An 18,070-nucleotide genomic window follows, 5' to 3' on the forward strand; every position below is an offset into this window, starting at 1 on the left:
GGCACCTCGAGGAAGTGCAGAGTAAATCTACTAGTGGCCACAAGAGGGCGTATTATTATTTTTTATTATTATTATTATTATTATTATTATTATTATTATTATTATTAATATGTCATGTATATAATTTTAATATGTGTAATATAAGGAGGTTCCTAACTGATATAAAGCATAAAATGTGATTTTAACGATGGGGTCAATGGTACATAAGTCTAACCCAATGCCTTCATCGCAGCGGCAGCCGGATCAGTCACCACGTCTGAATGACCAATCACTATATGGCGAGTTTACATAAAATAGCCGGGCTGATCGGCATCGGAGGGACAAACATTTGTGTTTTTAGACGGCTCCGTGCGGATACGCAGCCACCAGGTTACGTGTAGTGCAGCGCCCTGTGTCCGCCACGTCCGTATTATTACATCAGGGGGATTCATGCTGGAACCACGTGTCACGCTGATAGACTTTTTCTGCTCGGCCGCGTTCAGACATGGCTGTTTTCCACGGATGGATCCGGTGCCCATTGTAGTCTATGGAGCTCTTCACAGGTCCATATAGAAAGGGACGGCCAGTCCTCAGACCGTGAGTGTCCCCCCTTATAATCGGGAGGATAAATATCGGGGTCTTTACACAGAACATTTTATTAACGTTTCTTTGCAGCGATTTCTTACGTCATAACAATTAAAAAAAAAAAAGTATAAAAAGATCAACAAAGTGACGAAACAGCGGGAATCCGGTCAGGATTGTATCCAAGGATGTTCCAGACAATTCTCCGCCGACGCTCGCTTCTCCGGATAATATTCCAGCATCGGTAGGAGGAAGCTGGCCAATAGCAGCGCCTCGTTCTGCTGCCACTTGTGCCGGTTCACCAGTGTGTCGTACAGGCCGCAGGGGTACAAGTATGGAATCCGGAGGAGGTCACCTGCAAAGCAGGAAACAGGAAGCTGGGTCACCTGCAAAGGAGGAAACTGCTGGGAATACAACTCAGTTTGTCTTTTTTTAAGGGGGAGTATTATCCAGCATTGATACCAGCGCGTAATGGATGAGGAGGACGTTGATTGCCTAGAGCAGACATGTAAACAAAGTATAATGTGTTTTGTTTTTTATTTAAATTAACTACATCTTTTTCATCTGTGCTGTGGTTTCTTTAAAACAAACAAACACATTTTAAGTATGGATAACTGGGATTAAAAATAAATTCCAAAAGCTGCCACCAGGTGGCGCTCATTGCGCACACAGCTCCTACATACAGTAATGTCAATTCCATGTAGAGTTGTCTCCCTCTTGTGGTGACTGCTTGCATTGCATGCATAGAGATAAAAGTCTGCTGGAGAATAACTTTTTTTTTTACTTCTGTATGTGCCTTCTTTTTTCCTTTGCACTCCTGTATTATTTCTATTTTCTGGAAAAGTTAGGTGAGACTCAAGTTTGCTCTGCCATTACACTTTTTTTTTCTTTTTATGTAAAATTGGCAGAAAGCTGCGCTTTATCCCACATTGTGTGAATGTCCCCTAAAATAAATCAGGTATTTGATGAGATTTACACATCAGCCGTCCTCATACCTTGCTTGTTGAAAAACGTTGCAGAGTTTTTTCCCGAAAAGGCGATTTTGGGTGGTATGCGGCCAAGCAGTTCAATTATACAAGCGATATGATCTGAAAAATACAAAAAAAATCTATTTTAATAATTATTCCTCCTATTATTTGTCGCTATGTTCCATATTCCTCTGTTGTTGTTTTTTAGATATCACGTTTAGATGAATGAAGCTATAAGAGGGGCATCTGCTCTTCACCTCCCTCTAGTGGCCAGGCAAAAAACTGTTATGAACAAGCATCAAGAATAGGGAAAACTCCCCTCTGTGATAGGACAGATCCCAAAAATCTCAAACTTTTTTCCCATAGTTACCACCCTACTACCGTTATGTGATAGAAAACCATCAGCAAGCAGGTCCCTACCGTCATCTCTTGAGAAATTTTCCCCAACTTGCGGCTCGAAGAGGTAGACGGAAGTGGCCATTTCAAATGCCTAGAGTGACAAACCAGAGTGTAAAAGATACTGATACGTAATAAACTCTCATTAAATCAATTCTATTATATACCTTACTGGTATGGCAATTAATTACCCCCTCCCCCCAAAAAAAAAAAAAAGATTTAACCCTTTAATATCCCCTCTCACATAGGAGCTCACCACATACTAATTTATTATTGATTTCAATGTATGCGTTGTATACAGTCAGCTCCTGAGCTCCCCCTAGTGTTGGCTGCAGGGAAACTGAATTTTATTATTTACTCTTTATTTCTATGTTGCAAGATTCTCTCTGTATCAGAAAAATGGTATTTAGGGATGAGCATTCAAATTAAGGACTCAACAGTGATTTCTGAGTGTAGCGTTAAAGGGGTTGTCCATTTCCCTGATATTAATGACCCATCATTAGGATAAGTCATCCATTAGATCAGTGGGAGTCCGACATTTGTTAAAAGCCTTAGTATAGGGGTCCGACATCTGTAATCGGCCAGTGTATGGAGTGAGAACACAGCGCCTCCACGGTGTAGTGGCGGTTCTAGGACCCGGTAATAGCTGATCGGTAGGGTTGCTGGGTGTCGGACACCCACCCATCTGATACTTTTGACCTGTCCTATGGCTAAGATATCCATAAAGAAAACTACAATCACACCAATACACTCATAAAACAACAGAATGGTAAGCAGGGGAGGTAAAGGAAGGGGAAACCAAATAGAAGCGGATAAGGATAAACATGCAAACCAACGCCACCCAGCAATCTCCTAAAAAAACTCTGACCGCCAATTCCAAACACTGAATTTCTCCTTCACCACGTAACCAGGAAGTTGTAACTATCACTGGCAACTCCCAAGTACCAATGACAAGCAAATATACCTCCTAAGAGGGACCTCCGGAAACTCAGAACCAGCTTTATCTGGATCTTAGGTGTGAAAAGACCAGGCCAACCTGATCGCATGAACATCAGATGCTGGTACCTACATTCTCTCTTCAGGACAGTCGTAACCCTTCCAATATACCAAATATTGAAGCGATCGGCGTACCAAACGTGAATCGATAATCTTTGCTATCTGGAATTCCAGATTCCAATCAACAATGACCTGGTAAGGTGGTGGTGGAGATGGTAGAGAGGAAGCAATATATTTTTTTGAGAAGTGATTGATGAAACACATTATGAATCTTAAAAGTGGGAGGCAAATCAAGGCGAAACGCTACTCAATTGACAACGGCCACAATCTTATAAGGACCAATGAACCTGGGACACAGTTTCCAAGAAGGGACCTTCAACTTAATGTTCTTCGAGGCCAACCACACCAGATCACCAGCACACAGGTCCGGATGCACCAAGAGTTTCCGATCAATCACACTCTTATATTTGGACCCCATCCTCCTCTAATTATCAATAACCCCTTACCACTCCAATGTAATAGACAAAGAAAACCGTTCCTCCTCAGGTATTTCAAAAGAACGATTCCTACTGAAGGAGCAGAATTCAGGCCGAAATCCTTATACCCCTAAGAACGGGGACTTACCAGTAGACTCATGACAATGGTTATTCACCGCAAACTCAGCTAGAGGTAAGTAGGTAACCCAATCCTCCTGAATCTCGGACACAAGGCACCTAAGATGAGTCTCAAGGTTCTGGTTCACTCACTCAGTTTGCCCATCAGACTGAGGATGAAAAGTGGAAGAAAATGAAAGATGAATACCTAAGCAAGCTCAAAAGACTTTCCAACATTCGGAAAGAAATTGAACCCTTGGAAAGAATATCAGATGGAATCCCATGTAATTTCACTGTGTCTTTAATAAAAATTTGTGCCAAGGTCTTGGTGTTAGGTAAAGCAGGTAGTGCAATTAAGTGAGCCATCTTGCTGAATCTGTCCACCATCCCCAATATTACAGTAATACCTGCTGACACGGGTAGAGCAGTGATGAAATCTACTGATAAAGGAGTTCACAGTCTACTGGGAAATGCCAATGGTTGGAGAGCCCCCGACGGACGAGTATGAGAGGTCTTAGAACGCGCACAGACACTGCAGGTGGCTACATACTCCCGGACATCCTGATGAGCACCTGGCCACCAAAAACACAGAGTAAGAAGATCTGTGGTGGCTTTATTACCAGGATGTCCGGCCAACACTAAATCGTGATCTTCACTAAGGCCTCTCAGATGGAGATTCATAGCTTACAGGCAGCAGGGGCGTCCCCCTGAGCGTGAACAACCTCTTTCTCAGGATCGGAGCATATAGACGCCATTTCGACCCCTTCTGTAATATAGGAACCGGTTCACAATTATCGCCACCCCCATGAAAACAACGAGATAAGGCATCCACCTTAATGTTCTTGTTCCCCGATCTATACGTCACAAAAAAAGCTGAATCAGGTGAAGAACAATGCCCACCTTGACTGTCGAGGCATTAGACATTTGGCAGATTCCAAATACAAAAGATTTTATCATCAGTGACTACATGACCGGATGAACTGCCCCTTCCAAAAAATGATGCCACCCTTCAAAATCCCACCTTATTGCCAAGAGTTCACTATTACCAATGTCGCAACTTTTCTCAGCGGATGACAGTGTTTTTGAAAAGTATGCACATGGACTCCATTTACCAGGAGACGCACCCTGCAACAATACAGCCCCCAGCCCCACCTCAGACGCATCGACCTCAAAGATAAAAGACTGAGTGACGTCAGGCTGTATGAGGATCGGCGCAGATGCAAAACATTTCATTAAAGTAGCAGATGCCTCTCTGGCCGGACTGAAACATTTGGAAAAGTTTGTCCCTTTCCTGGTCATATCCGTCAGAGGTTTGGCCACTTTTAAAAAGTTCTTGATGAACTTACGGTAATAATTGGCGAAACCCAAAAACCTTTGTAACGCCTTTAAGTCCTCAGGATTATCTCAATCTAGTATCGCCGGATCCATGCGAAAGCCAGTGGACAGTAACAAATAACCAAAAAAGGGATCTCCTGAACCGAGAACATGCATTTTTCCGGTCTGACAAATAATTTATTGTCTCTGAGTATCTCTAAGACCAGCCTGATAGAAACCTGATGTGACTCGAGGTCCAGTGCATGAATCAATATGTCGTCCAGATATACCACCACAAATCTACCAGCCAGGTGACTAAAAAAGTCATCTACAATGTGCTGAAAAACGGCTGGAGCATTAGTCAACCTAAATGGCATAACAAGGTTTTCGTAGTGTCCCTCTGGTGTATTAAAAGCTGTCTTCTACTTATCCCCCCTGTGATCCAGTTTATAAAACCACTTTGCCCCCAAGATCTGATTAAAAAGGCTGGAATGAGAGGGAGCAGATACGGATCCTGGATTGTGCAACTTCAGGCAAGGTAGTCTAAGAACCACAGGAGAGGGCAGACTCTCTACCACATGACAGTCGATTAATTCCGAGTGCATGTCCCCTACCTGCAGATATATCACTTGAACGACCTGAGTAAAATACCCCTGGGTAAAGGGTGGGGAGTCAATGGTGTTTATAGGTATAGATCTAGACAATTTATGAGGATTGAGACCCTAGTCTTGGACGAACCGGGCGCCAATCAGATTAAACCCCGACCCACTGTCCAAAAAGGCTGAAATAACCACCTTTCTCGGAAATGGATCTCATCCGGTGAAAAGAATGGTGACCAACCCATGGAGGAGATATGTACACCTGGGTTGCTAACCTCCACGCAACCCGGTCTCCTTAGTTTTCCAGCTGCTGTTTGCGGAAATGTATGGATGGACAGATATCAACAAAATGATCCTTCATACCATAGAAAAAGCACAATCCCTCTTTGTGCCGAACTGCAGGAGGACAAATAAAACAAATTGTCCCCTCCAACTACATGGGTTCCTTTGGAGCGAGGGCTCATTCCATCCAGCATTATGGACCATCTATGGAACTCGGAGCAATACTCCTCCGCCGGCCGGTCTCCCTGCTGAAGCTGACGTAGTTCATACTTAGCCAGAGAGATACGCTCGAGGTCGTCATAAATAAGACCCAGAGACAGAAAAAATTCCTCAACCATCTGATACAGGAAAGATGTATATCTTTGTACCTTTGTAGGAATTTGCTTTTAAAACCTGGTGGGGGCATCACAACACATTAGGAGACCCCAATCAGAGGACTATAAAACATCCGGACTCCTTATCTATGTACTGGTCCAATATTTATGTTTCTCCCTCTCCCATATTGATAGTTCTGCTTCTCGTCACTTGTGTTATCTATTGCATTTTTTCTGTGTTGTATTGTGCATAAATATGTGACTTCAGATTTTGTATTAGTCTAGCCTGAAGAAGAGACCTGAGTAGTCTGGAAAGCTTGCAATGTGTTACCATCTTTTCAGTTAGCCATTAAAAGGTATCAACCACTGAGGACTCTCAATCCTGAATATTTAACTGGGATTCAGACGGGAGAGAAATTGCCCAGGCTTGAGGGTCACCCTAGAGAAGGGAGATTACATCCCACCCTTGGCTCTTCAGTACCCAAGGAGTTAGAATGTAACCTAAAATAAAAGGCCTCCTTGAAAACAACTAACTTATCCCGACCCCCAGAGAACCTCTCCGGCAAAGCGATCTTGGGCTCCACTGAGTTGCTCGGGAGCCGTGGGTCCTAAGCCTGGAGTCAGTGAGCAATGCAAAGCAAATGAGCGCAAGTCTACCACCTCCAAGCATAATGGATCCAAAAAGGTATGGCCAGTGACAAGATACTGTGGGCGCTTACCCGATCTCTCGATCTAGGGGCAACCTAGGCTATCCCTGTCCCTTAGATTACCCAAGAAGGAGGAAACGCAGGGGTCACGTAGAATGCTATGCTCCTATCTTACCCTTATTTGTTCCCTCCCCCACCCAGGGAGGTGTGAGGCTGAAGTGTATTGTAGAACACTTAGCAGACCGACCGGGTGAATAGACAGGGATAAGAGAAAACTACAGTCATACAAATACACTCAGGATAAAACAGCATGGGAAACAGGAAAGGAATAGGAAGCACAAACCAAACGGGAGAGGATAAACACGGAAATCAACCCACCCAGCAATCTCCAACCGTCAACTCCAAACCCTGAACTTCTCCTCTAACTCCAAACCAGGAAGTTGTAACTACCACTGGCAACTCCCAAGTGCCAGTGGCGAGCATACATACCAGAGGGAAGCGGCCAACACAGAACTGCTGAGACAATTCAGGATGGAGAGCTCCAGGACATCAACTGAACTGATTAACCCTTGCAACGACGGTGCAAGGAAAATCTGCACTATTTGATAGGATGGTGAAGCAGTTGTAATCATTGCAGGCGTTTGTGTAACCAGACCCCGTGATTTTTTGGCCCCTCTCTGTTGCTTTATCCCCTTCAACATATCTATATTTTAGCCCTAGAGAAGAATATAAGGGAGAATACCATACACGCAGTACTCCATATATCGGCCGGGGTGCTGTATCCGGAGCCCAGCAGGACCTCCAGCGCCCTGTATTGCTGAGTCTGGATCTCTTCCGAGAACGGTTTATACTGCAATCAAACAGAAGTAAATCTGATCATGGCTCACGAGCGAGGCCGCCGCCGCTGTCTCAAGTTTGTTGCATTCCGGTGAATGCGAAATAGAGAAACAACTTTACCAATAGACTCCGTTTAGCGTTCACAGCCCCTATGCAGAGCATTGTGTCTCCGGAGGTTACACACTACAAATGACCCCGCCGTCATGTGTTACCCCCTTCTACTACCTATAGGGCGCCACGATATCTAGGGTAGATTTTATCAGATCATGTTTGACAAAAGATAAAATCTATCACCCGTCGTCCTATACATTTATAGAATTTTTGCTATTAATTACATTTTCATTTCACCTACTTAAAAGGGACGGTGTCACACTGTGTGCACCGTCTGATCTGTGGACACCGCCATATAGTGGAGAAGCCTAGCAGAATGATATGTGGGATTGTTAGAAAAGATTCAGCGTAGCTTGTATTTAAGTAATTGAAATCCCTACTTGTTTATATGTAGGAGTCCAGTGGGCGGTTCTATTAGTGACTGACAGCTAATCACTGATTAGCTCCTCCCACTGGACTCATACGTGCAAACATGGGGGATTTCAATGGGTAAAATACAAGTTTTTCTGAAACATTTCTCCTAAAAATTACCATCAATCTGCTCAGCTCCTCATCCGTCCTGCAAATCAGAGACCATTTCCAACATGACTGATTCCCTTTAAAGGGTAACTCTGTTGGAAAAATGACCAAAATCGTCTCTAAAAATGTCATTCATTGGTCCATTCTTGGATCCTTATAAGCAAGTCCCTATTCTCCAAGACCCTGTGCCGAATAGTTCTTCGAAGATGTTCCAAAAGGATAAGAGCACCATATAGACCATTGTATGGACATCTATTGCTGGAGCTTGTGGAGTCCATGGATGTATCTACATTGCAAAATATGGTTTTGGCCATGCGTTTCGCCTTTGAAGACCTTCATCAAGCGTTAGACGCAAATCCATGAGAGCGAAAGACTTACTGTCCAACATGCACTTCCCAAATCTGCAATTTTCACCCCCAGCATGTCCGCGTTTCCAGTCTCAAAGAGATGAGTTAAGAAGTTGACGTCCATCCCTAGAACGAGACAATGATGGGAAGACTTCCCATATAGAGGTTGACCTTTCTGATCAGTAGTCGTGGTCCTACCATTGACGTTGCCGCTGCGGGTCCTGTTGTGGTTCCAGACCTCCGCCTCGGTCATGTACTGCTGGAAGTTGTCCGCCTTTACACACACCAGGATGTTTTCCGGCTTTATATCCGTGTGGATAATGCGGCATTTCTTATGGAGGAAATTCAGACCTTGAAGAACCTTCAACAGAAGAGATTTAGTATTTGGGACACAAGGAACAGGAAGGTACTCTTAGCATGCTCTGATGAAGAGTTGTGGTACCACCGAGTGAAAAATATTGTGCACTGACCTAGGCCTACTTCATACGTCAGTGTCTCTGGTACTTGAATGGGTCTACTCACATATCAGTGTTTTTCCATGGTCTGTGTGTGGGCAAAACACGCTGACATGTCCATTTTTTATCAGCAGCACGGGACGCAAAATGTCCCGCACATGTGCACACTGATGACACACGGATGACATCTTTGTGTCATCAGTGTGATACGTACCGGTGCCTGGGAAAAAGCGGTACAGAGCTTCCCGCATAATTTTCATAACCAGCAGAGGGAAAGCCGACCGCTGGGGGCTAATGTTAATAATCTGGGAAAGGGGACAATATCCCTAAAGCTTCCCAGGCTATTAATAACAGCTCACAATCGTTTTCTTAGCCTTTAATGGTTAGTTTACGGGGGACCTCAGAAAAAAATGACATAGGTCCGCCAATAAATTCAAACCAGCCAAAGCTAAACAGACAGCCGTGGGTTATTAATAGCCTGGAAAGGGGCCAGGGATATTGCCCCTCTCCCAGGCTACGAACATCAGCCTTCAGCCGTCCCAGAAATGACACATCCATAAGATGTCCCAAATCTGGAGCTTAGCATCGCACTTACCACTTGCCCTAGTGCGGTAGCCAGTGGGGTAATAGGGTTGGGGTTGATGTCAGCTGCTTTATGGCCATTGACATCAAGCCCAGGGGTTAGTAATGGAAAGTTGAGAGGTGAGAGAAAATTCTTACGGTGCTATCGGGGACGTCATGAAGGTTACCGCAATTCATCACTGCACTGAGCGTGGGAACAGCTGGCAGTGACCTCTATGACGTTACCGCTCTTCACTGAAGCTGCGTCCCAAGCTCAGCTCAGTGTGTCCTGGATTCATGGCTCAGCGATTGAATCATGCCTCTGCTCAGCCATGCAATCTAGATGTAGCAGAGCTGGAGTTTTTTGTGGGACGAATGGATTGTCGTTGGACAGATGAGGAATATAACGTTTTATTATTTTAATGTTTACATTAATAAATGGGAAAAAGAGGGTGAGGAGTGTTTATTTCAAATAAAGCCATCTGTGTCTTTCAATTAAAGGACATTATTCTGGCTGTGTATTTTTTTTTACAATATGACTATAAGGTTAGTAATGATGAATACCTCTCCATTACTAACACCTGGGCTTGATAAAACAGCTGACATCAACCCCAACCCTATTACCCCACTTGCCACCATCACAGGGCACTTGGGAAGAGCGAGGCTAAGCTCCAGATTTGGCGCATCTTATGGATGCGCCATTTCTGGGGCGTCTGAGGGCTGATGTTCTTAGCCTGGGAGGGGGGCCAATATCAATGGCCTCTTCCTAGGCTATTAATATCAGCATACAGCTGTCTGTTTAGCCTTTGCTGGCTTGAATTTATAGGGGGACCCTACGTCTTTTTTTCTTGGGTCTCCTGTAAACTAACCAGTAAAGGCTAAGCAAACAGCTGTACTCTGTTATTAATAGCCTGGAAACCTTTTGGGATATTGTCCCATTTCCCAGATTATTAACATCAGCCCCCAGCCGTGGGCTTTCCCTCTGCTGTTTCTGAAAATTATGCAGGATCCATGCCATTTTTTTCTTTAATCATTTATTTAATTTATTTTACATATGATGTAAACAGTGGGTGCTGAATATACCTCCCATCATTGTCGCCTGGCCGTGCTGATCTCAGGGAGACCGGGTGACAATGATGAGACCTGCCTTCAGCACCCGACTCATGGGAACAGCGCAAACTGTACAGCTTTTCCAAGGTGTCGGTATGTGTCACACTGATGGCACACGGATGTCATACGTATGCCACATGGAAGCAACACATGGACACGGATAGCTTCAGTACTGTTTTTTCCAGTACCAGAAATATCAGGATGTGTGAAGGGGACCTTAGGCTGTTTTCCAGAATTGGCACCAGCTGTGTTCATTGAAGTGAACAGGACACAGCTGCAATACCTCAAACAACCTGTGAACAGTTGGGGGCGCTTTTTTTTTTTATATAATTTTGCACAATCCCTTTACCCAGATCATAATGATTGTCATAATGATTATGGGATCCAAAATCCCACTTCAGCTCTTAGAGGATCTTTTCGAGGGGCTCTTCCTTTAAAGAATCCAATCATCTTAGCATTATACGGATCATTTTCAGGAATATTAAGGGAAATTACAAGGTCCCAAAAGATTTTTTTAAGCTATTAAGCCTTAAGAGCTAGAAATCGATTTTTTTTTTTGCTTGTTTTCCGCTCTAATATATTATATATCACATGAAATCCATTATCCATTGTGCAGCCGAACAACAGGGAGAAAGGCAAGGAGTTTGTGGTATCAGGGGCCTATTCATGCAGGTTCCATCACCTCCACCATCCCCCTCCACCCCCAGGGAAGGACGAATCCAGAGAGATATGTCACTGTCGCGGCGACGTCCATCTGGCCATGGAGGGGTCCCTTTTCCTCCACTTTTGTGCATATGGAGAGGACACTTCCCCCCCTAGGAAGGTAACTCTGGGTGGGGTCCAGCATCATATAGGGGCGCTCTTGTATGCCTCCTATATAGACCGGGAGCCATGATGCACAATGTTGGACGTCCAGGTGCCCAAACAAAGCCAATGGGCGCCTGCGGACATTGGTAGTCAATAACTTGATAGACGACCAATATCTTGGAGGGGCCAAAGTCTGTGACATTGGACCAACTCTGACCCAAGGACCAGTCTGCACCATGCGTGGGCACTTACCTGTTGCAGGACCCTCTTCACACACGTCAGCGGGAGACCCCGGGGTCCATAGTTTTTCATCAGATGCAGAAGAGAAGGTCCCAGCAGCTCAAACACCAGACAGACATGTGGAGTGGAGTTATGGAGGGCGCTTCAAGTTTGGGTAAAGTTCCCTTATAACTTTTCCACTAGAGCCACGGTCCGACTACCTATAATAGGGACCCTCATCCGATCTCTCACCCGGACCCCACATAATCCCGGTACATATCGGAGGTGACCTGTACCTGTCCCTCTGTATAGACGGTGACGTAACAACGTTTTACAGTATAAAGTAAAAATCAGCACCGCTCCACTCTGTTAGTGTGTGTTCACATTTAGGTGTTTTTAGCGGATTTTGGAGCAGAAACTCGGAAAACTCTGCAAATCCTGCTCAGAAACTCAGAGTTCCTGCTCAGTTTCTGCTCTGAAAATTCAACACACCCCTAGATGCAGATGCCGGGTGTAACATGTCCGTGGTCATCTGCGGATGATGTGGGCTCAGCTCCCCGTATGTTTGGTGCACACAGTGGCGGATGTATATTTTTGTGTATCTTCTGTAGTCAGCGCAGCTCACACCTGTTCACACTTCATTCTATGAGGAGATTCTATTCGAACTTTTTTGTAGGGAGATATATAAATCCTAAATAGATAGTAGAAGCTTCCTTTGTGCCCTCCTCACCATCTTGCCGTGGCATAGTCCGTGGTGCCCAGCTACATCCTGCAGTGCTTTAATGTACTGGGAAATGTGTTTTCTTTACTTATTTTATATTTTTTATTCTTGGGATTTTTGTCTTTTTTAGTAACTTTCTTTTAATTTTCGTATAGTGGAATCGGAGACCATGAAAATCCTCGACGCGCGTTTGGCCAAAATATCATATAGTGTACTTTTTTTACCCCTTTTTGCAAAATGCAGCCAGGTCCTGGAGTGTTGGTGGATGAATTGGGATGTCTGTCCCTGTGGGGTGTACTTACATATTGTTGGTCATCCGCATGGAAATCCCTAACAGCATGGTGTGTGTGACTTTTGCCCTACACAAGCCTTATCTGCATGGCTGGACAGACCAACCGGAGCAGTGAAGATTCCTCCGGTGGGCCCTAGCTTCTCCTTCAGGAGAGTCTATATTGGGTTCTTGAGTGGGGAGAACCCGGCGCCACCATCTGGATTTCACTGGTATCTGATCTATCACCTAATAACCGATCAAATCAGCAAGCAGCGCCGAATCCTACCATGGTGTATCTCACAGCTGTGCCACTTGATACAGCCCCCGATAAAAATTAGCCCCGGTCCGAAAACCCCCTTTAATGATAGATCAGCTGAGATCTGTTACAATGTATCAGCCGAGAAGGATATGAAGTCCGTTCTCTCCAATCAGTTTAAAGTCGTGTAGAAAGCGGATGACGTTCTCTCCTTGGGATTCTTTTTTTCGTGCCCCGTTTACCTAAAAAAAAGGAGCCAAGTCGCATTAACGTCTTCCTATGCATCACACAGATGAATATTTGTGTTTTTCATGCTCAGGATCAGTAATGTAATGTATGTACACAGTGCCTGCACCAGCAGAATAGTGAGTGCAGCTCTGGAGTATAATACAGGATGTAACTCAAGATCAGTAATGTAATGTATGTACACAGTGACTGCACCAGCAGAATAGTGAGTACAGCTCTGGAGTATAATACAGGATGTAACTCAGGATCAGTAATGTAATGTATGTACACAGTGACTGCACCAGCAGAATAGTGAGTGCAGCTCTGGAGTATAATACAGGATGTAACAAAGGATCAGTAATGTAATGTATGTACACAGTGACTGCACCAGCAGAATAGTGAGTGCAGCTCTTGGGTATAATACAGGATGTAACTCAGGATCAGTAATGTAATGTATGTACACAGTGACTGCACCAGCAGAATAGTGATTGCAGCTCTGGAGCATAATGCAGGATGTAGCTCAGGATCAGTAATGTAATGTGTGTACACAGTGACTGCACCAGCAGAATAGTGAGTGCAGCTCTGGGACATAATACAGGATGTAACTCAGGATCTCTCAGTCTGCTGCTCGTGTCTTTTTTGCTGTTATTCCACCATTGTAGCAACTGCTATATTTATTAGGAGCGTCACTGCCCGGTGGTAATGAACAGTACTTTGAATGCAGCTCTGAAGCTGGCTGGAAGACCTACAAGGTCATGTGGCGAGTTATTACACAGTTCAGCAGAGTGACTTCATCCAGCGCCGCCTCGTTAAACTTCTTCCCACTTTTTGATATTTTGACCGCAACATACTTCTTCTTTCTGTAAGAAAAAAAAAACAAGTCTGTGTAATACTTCATTTCTCCTGCAGGGGCGCTGCAAGGAAAATTAATACCAGATTTGACCACAGATCGCAGGTGATTGCCGGAAGCCTCAGTAACCAAAAAAAGCTAAAATTAAGAAATGCCACGTACTGTAAATCACGGCAGAGCCAGACGGTGGAGAAGTAGCCCCAGCCGACTTTGTGAATGACTTGGTATCTCCTGTTTAGTGTCTCCCCTGTTTCTACTGGATGGTATCCTCCTACAAGAAGTAACCAGCAGTTATAAGAGTTTATGGAGCTGACTTAATTTGCTACTTAAAGGGAATGTCTCTAAGTATTTGCCCCAGGGGTATATAGGTTTGGAATTTTATTTGCAGTGTAAAATACAAATTGTCTGTGCATTTTATATAAATATACTGATAATGAGCACTTGATATTCCTGGAATGTATTAAGGGTGTAGTGCTCACTGTGGACACTAGGTGTCACTGTGGCATTGCCTATATAAGGACTTGTAAGTGGAGACAGTGGGCAGGGTGGCTGAGCCACATGACAACCAGAAGACCCCTGTGCTGAGCAGATCAGAAGTGGGGAAGGTGGGAGGTGATAGACAGGGAAAGACAAGAAAGTGGGAACAGAAGAAGCAGGGCAAGGAGCAACCTAACCTATGAGGAAGCCTGGATGGAGTTATGCAGGATGTGTCATCTGAGACAGTGTAGTGGGAATGGTCCACAACACTACAGAATAGTGAGTGCAGCTCTGGGGTATAATACAGGATGTAACTCAGGATCAGTAATGTAATGTATGTACACAGTGACTGCACCAGCAGAATAGTGAGTGCAGCTCTGGAGTATAATACAGGATGTAACTCAGGATCAGTAATGTAATGTATGTACACAGTGACTGCACCAGCAGAATAGTGAGTGCAGCTCTGGGGTATAATACAGGATGTAACTCAGGATCAGTAATGTATGTACACAGTGACTGCACCAGCAGAATAGTGAGTGCAGCTCTGTAGTATAATACAGGATGTAACTCAGGATCAGTAATGTATGTACACAGTGACTGCACCAGCAGAATAGTGAGTGCAGCTCTGGGGTATAATACAGGATGTAACTCAGGATCAGTAATGTAATGTATGTACACAGTGACTGCCCCAGCAGAATAGTGAGTGCAGCTCTGGGGTATAATACAGGATGTAACTCAGGATCAGTAATGTAATGTATGTACACAGTGACTGCACCAGCAGAATAGTGAGTGCAGCTCTGGGGTATAATACAGGATGTAACTCAGGATCAGTAATGTATGTACACAGTGACTGCACCAGCAGAATAGTGAGTGCAGCTCTGTAGTATAATACAGGATGTAACTCAGGATCAGTAATGTATGTACACAGTGACTGCACCAGCAGAATAGTGAGTGCAGCTCTGGGGTATAATACAGGATGTAACTCAGGATCAGCAGGATATACAGTTGTGGCCAGAAGTATTGACACCCCTGCAAGTCTGTCAGGTAATACTCAGTTTCTTCCTGAAAATGATTGCAAACACAAATTCTTTGGTATTATTATCTTCATTTAATTTGTCTTAAATGAAAAAACACAAAAAGAATTGTCCTAAAAGCCAAATTGGATATAATTCCACACCAAACATAAAAAAGAGGGTGGACAAAAGTATTGGCACTGTTCGAAAAATCATGTGATGTTTCTCTAATTTGTGTAATTAACAGCACCTGTAACTTACCTGTGGCACCTAACAGGTGTTGGCAATAACTAAATCACACTTGCAGCCAGTTGACATGGATTAAAGTTGACTCAACCTCTGTCCTGTGTCCTTGTGTGGACCACATTGAGCATGGAGAAAAGAAAGAAGACCAAAGCACTGTCTGAGGACTTGAGAAACCAAATTGTGAGGAAGCATGAGCAATCTCAAGGCTACAAGTCCATCTCCAAAGACCTGAATGTTCCTGTGTCTACCGTGCGCAGTGTCATCAAGAAGTGTAAAGCTCATGGCACTGTGGCTAACCTCCCTAGATGTGGACGGAAAAGAAAAATTGACAAGAGATTTCAACTCAAGATTGTGCGGATGTTGGATAAAGAACCTCGACTAACATCCAAACAAGTTCAAGCTGCCCTGCAGTCCGAGGGTACAACGGTGTCAACCCGTACTATCCATCGGCGTCTGAATGAAAAGGGACTGTATGGTAGGAGACCCAGGAAGACCCCACTTCTTACACGGAGACATAAAAAAGCCAGGCTGGAGTTTGCCAAAACTTACCTGAAAAAGCCTAAAACGTTTTGGAAGAATGTTCTCTGGTCAGATGAGACAAAAGTAGATCTTTTTGGGCAAAGGCATCAACATAGAGTTTACAGGAGAAAAAAAGAGGCATTCAAGAAAAGAAGACGGTCCCTACAGTCAAACATGGCGGAGGTTCCCTGATGTTTTGGGGTTGCTTTGCTGCCTCTGGCACTGGACTGCTTGACCGTGTGCATGGCATTATGAAGTCAGAAGACTACCAACAAATTTTGCAGCATAATGTAGGGCCCAGTGTGAGAAAGCTGGGTCTACCTCAGAGGTCATGGGTCTTCCAGCAGGACAATGACCCAAAACACACTTCAAAAAGCACTAGAAAATGGTTTGAGAGAAAGCACTGGAGACTTCTAAGGTGGCCAGCAATGAGTCCAGACCTGAATCCCATAGAACACCTGTGGAGAGATCTAAAAATGGCAGTTTGGAGAAGGCACCCTTCAAATATCAGGGACCTGGAGCAGTTTGCCAAAGAAGAATGGTCTAAAATTCCAGCAGAGCATTGTAAGAAACTCATTGATGGTTACCGGAAGCGGTTGGTCGCAGTTATTTTGGCTAAAGGTTGTGCAACCAAGTACTAGGCTGAGGGTGCCAATACTTTTGTCTGGCCCATTTTTGGAGTTTTGTGTGAAATGATCAATGTTTTGCTTCATTCTCTTTTGTGTTTTTTTCATTTAAGACAAACTAAATGAAGATAATAATACCAAAGAATTTGTGTTTGCAATCATTTTCAGGAAGAAACTGAGTATTATCTGACAGAATTGCAGGGGTGTCAATACTTTTGGCCACAACTGTATCTAATATATAATACTATAGATGGGAAAAATTCTGATGTTATTTGTGGTCTGTGGGGGTCTCGGCCATCAGACTTTCACCAATCCTAATTAATCGCATTGTCTTCTGCACCATTATAAATAATCCCCTATTACACTCACCCGGACAATACTCCGCAGGGTTTTCCTGGGCTCCGTCCTTATCAGACATATTATTTGCTGCTTTTGTCTTGGTGCTGAACTTGCCCTGTAATGTGATCAGACGCAGCGGATTACCGTATACATCCATAGATTATATATATCTCATGTGATAATCTCGGCTTCACCATCGGGGTCCGCAGCTGCCCGCCCGCTGTCCTCGAGGACCCTTTCACCCTCTTCTAAGGTCCTTGTCTACTCACAAAACTGCCAAGACAGTTTGGGGCTCTGGCATTTCATCATTCTGGCATCCAGGCGCTCAGATGTTACAGTAAGGACAGCGCTAATGGACGGCAGCGCTGCCAGCCGGACCCACGTGCCCCTTCTGCTCTCTACAAAATGCAGTTATAAAGTAGACAAGAACATGTAAGAGACGGGGGCCACTGGGTGTCAGGACTTATAGAAACACACATGACAGCGCCCACACGTCCGTGATGACTTCTGTCAACTAAGGGGGTTGTGCCATTTACAAAACCCATTTTTAGGTCCAATATTAGGTAAATTTCCAGATTCTGACTCTGGAGGACCCTGCGTGTCCGTACATTATATTCATTTCAATAGGCATCGTGCAATGCTTCATTTGCCCTGCGGGGGTGCTGCAGGGATATTGCTGGGGGTTCCTTATCAGGATCATTGGGGGACCCTCCAATTCTGATATAGGGGACAAGGTCTAAGCTAGGAATACAGACCCCTACTAGACATATCTGCCCAAATAATGCCACTTTACATGCGTTCCAGAAACTTCTCTTACCCTGCATAGTAAATCAGCTCTTAAAGCAGCAGTTTGCGCTCCAGAGCTGCACTTCCTCCGGTTGTGACCATATT

At 44.3% G+C, this 18,070-nt stretch overlaps 1 protein-coding gene across 1 annotated transcript; it reads right to left on the reverse strand.

Moving 5' to 3' along the window:
• Positions 1-171: 171 nt before the first annotated feature.
• LOC141084710 (SRSF protein kinase 3-like) lies at positions 172-17,617 on the reverse strand. Its single transcript, XM_073569585.1, has 11 exons — positions 17,210-17,617; positions 14,122-14,230; positions 13,882-13,969; positions 13,039-13,126; positions 11,670-11,776; positions 8,683-8,845; positions 8,516-8,610; positions 7,413-7,520; positions 1,950-2,019; positions 1,557-1,649; positions 172-916 (listed from the first exon to the last, which is right to left on the reverse strand). The coding sequence occupies exons 1-11, from the start codon at positions 17,334-17,336 to the stop codon at positions 732-734; spliced, it is 1,233 nt and encodes a 410-aa protein (XP_073425686.1). The 5' UTR covers positions 17,337-17,617; the 3' UTR covers positions 172-731.
• Between the last annotated feature and the right edge of the window lie 453 nt (positions 17,618-18,070).

Source organism: Dendrobates tinctorius, unplaced genomic scaffold (assembly GCF_039654945.1).
Source record: "Dendrobates tinctorius isolate UK_male_01 unplaced genomic scaffold, ASM3965494v1 ptg000027l, whole genome shotgun sequence".
Classification (NCBI taxonomy): Eukaryota; Metazoa; Chordata; class Amphibia; order Anura; family Dendrobatidae; genus Dendrobates; species Dendrobates tinctorius.

Coding starts and splice junctions, on each gene's coding strand:
- LOC141084710 (XM_073569585.1), bottom strand. CDS start 17,336: ATGGATGTATACGGTAATCCGCTGCGTCTGATCACATTACAGGGCAAG. Junction 13,127..13,881: donor AAGTCACTCTGCTGAACTGT/GTAATAACTCGC, acceptor CCTTTTTTTTAG/GTAAACGGGGCACGAAAAAA. Junction 2,020..7,412: donor TATGGAGTACTGCGTGTATG/GTATTCTCCCTT, acceptor TTGTCACTCTAG/GCATTTGAAATGGCCACTTC.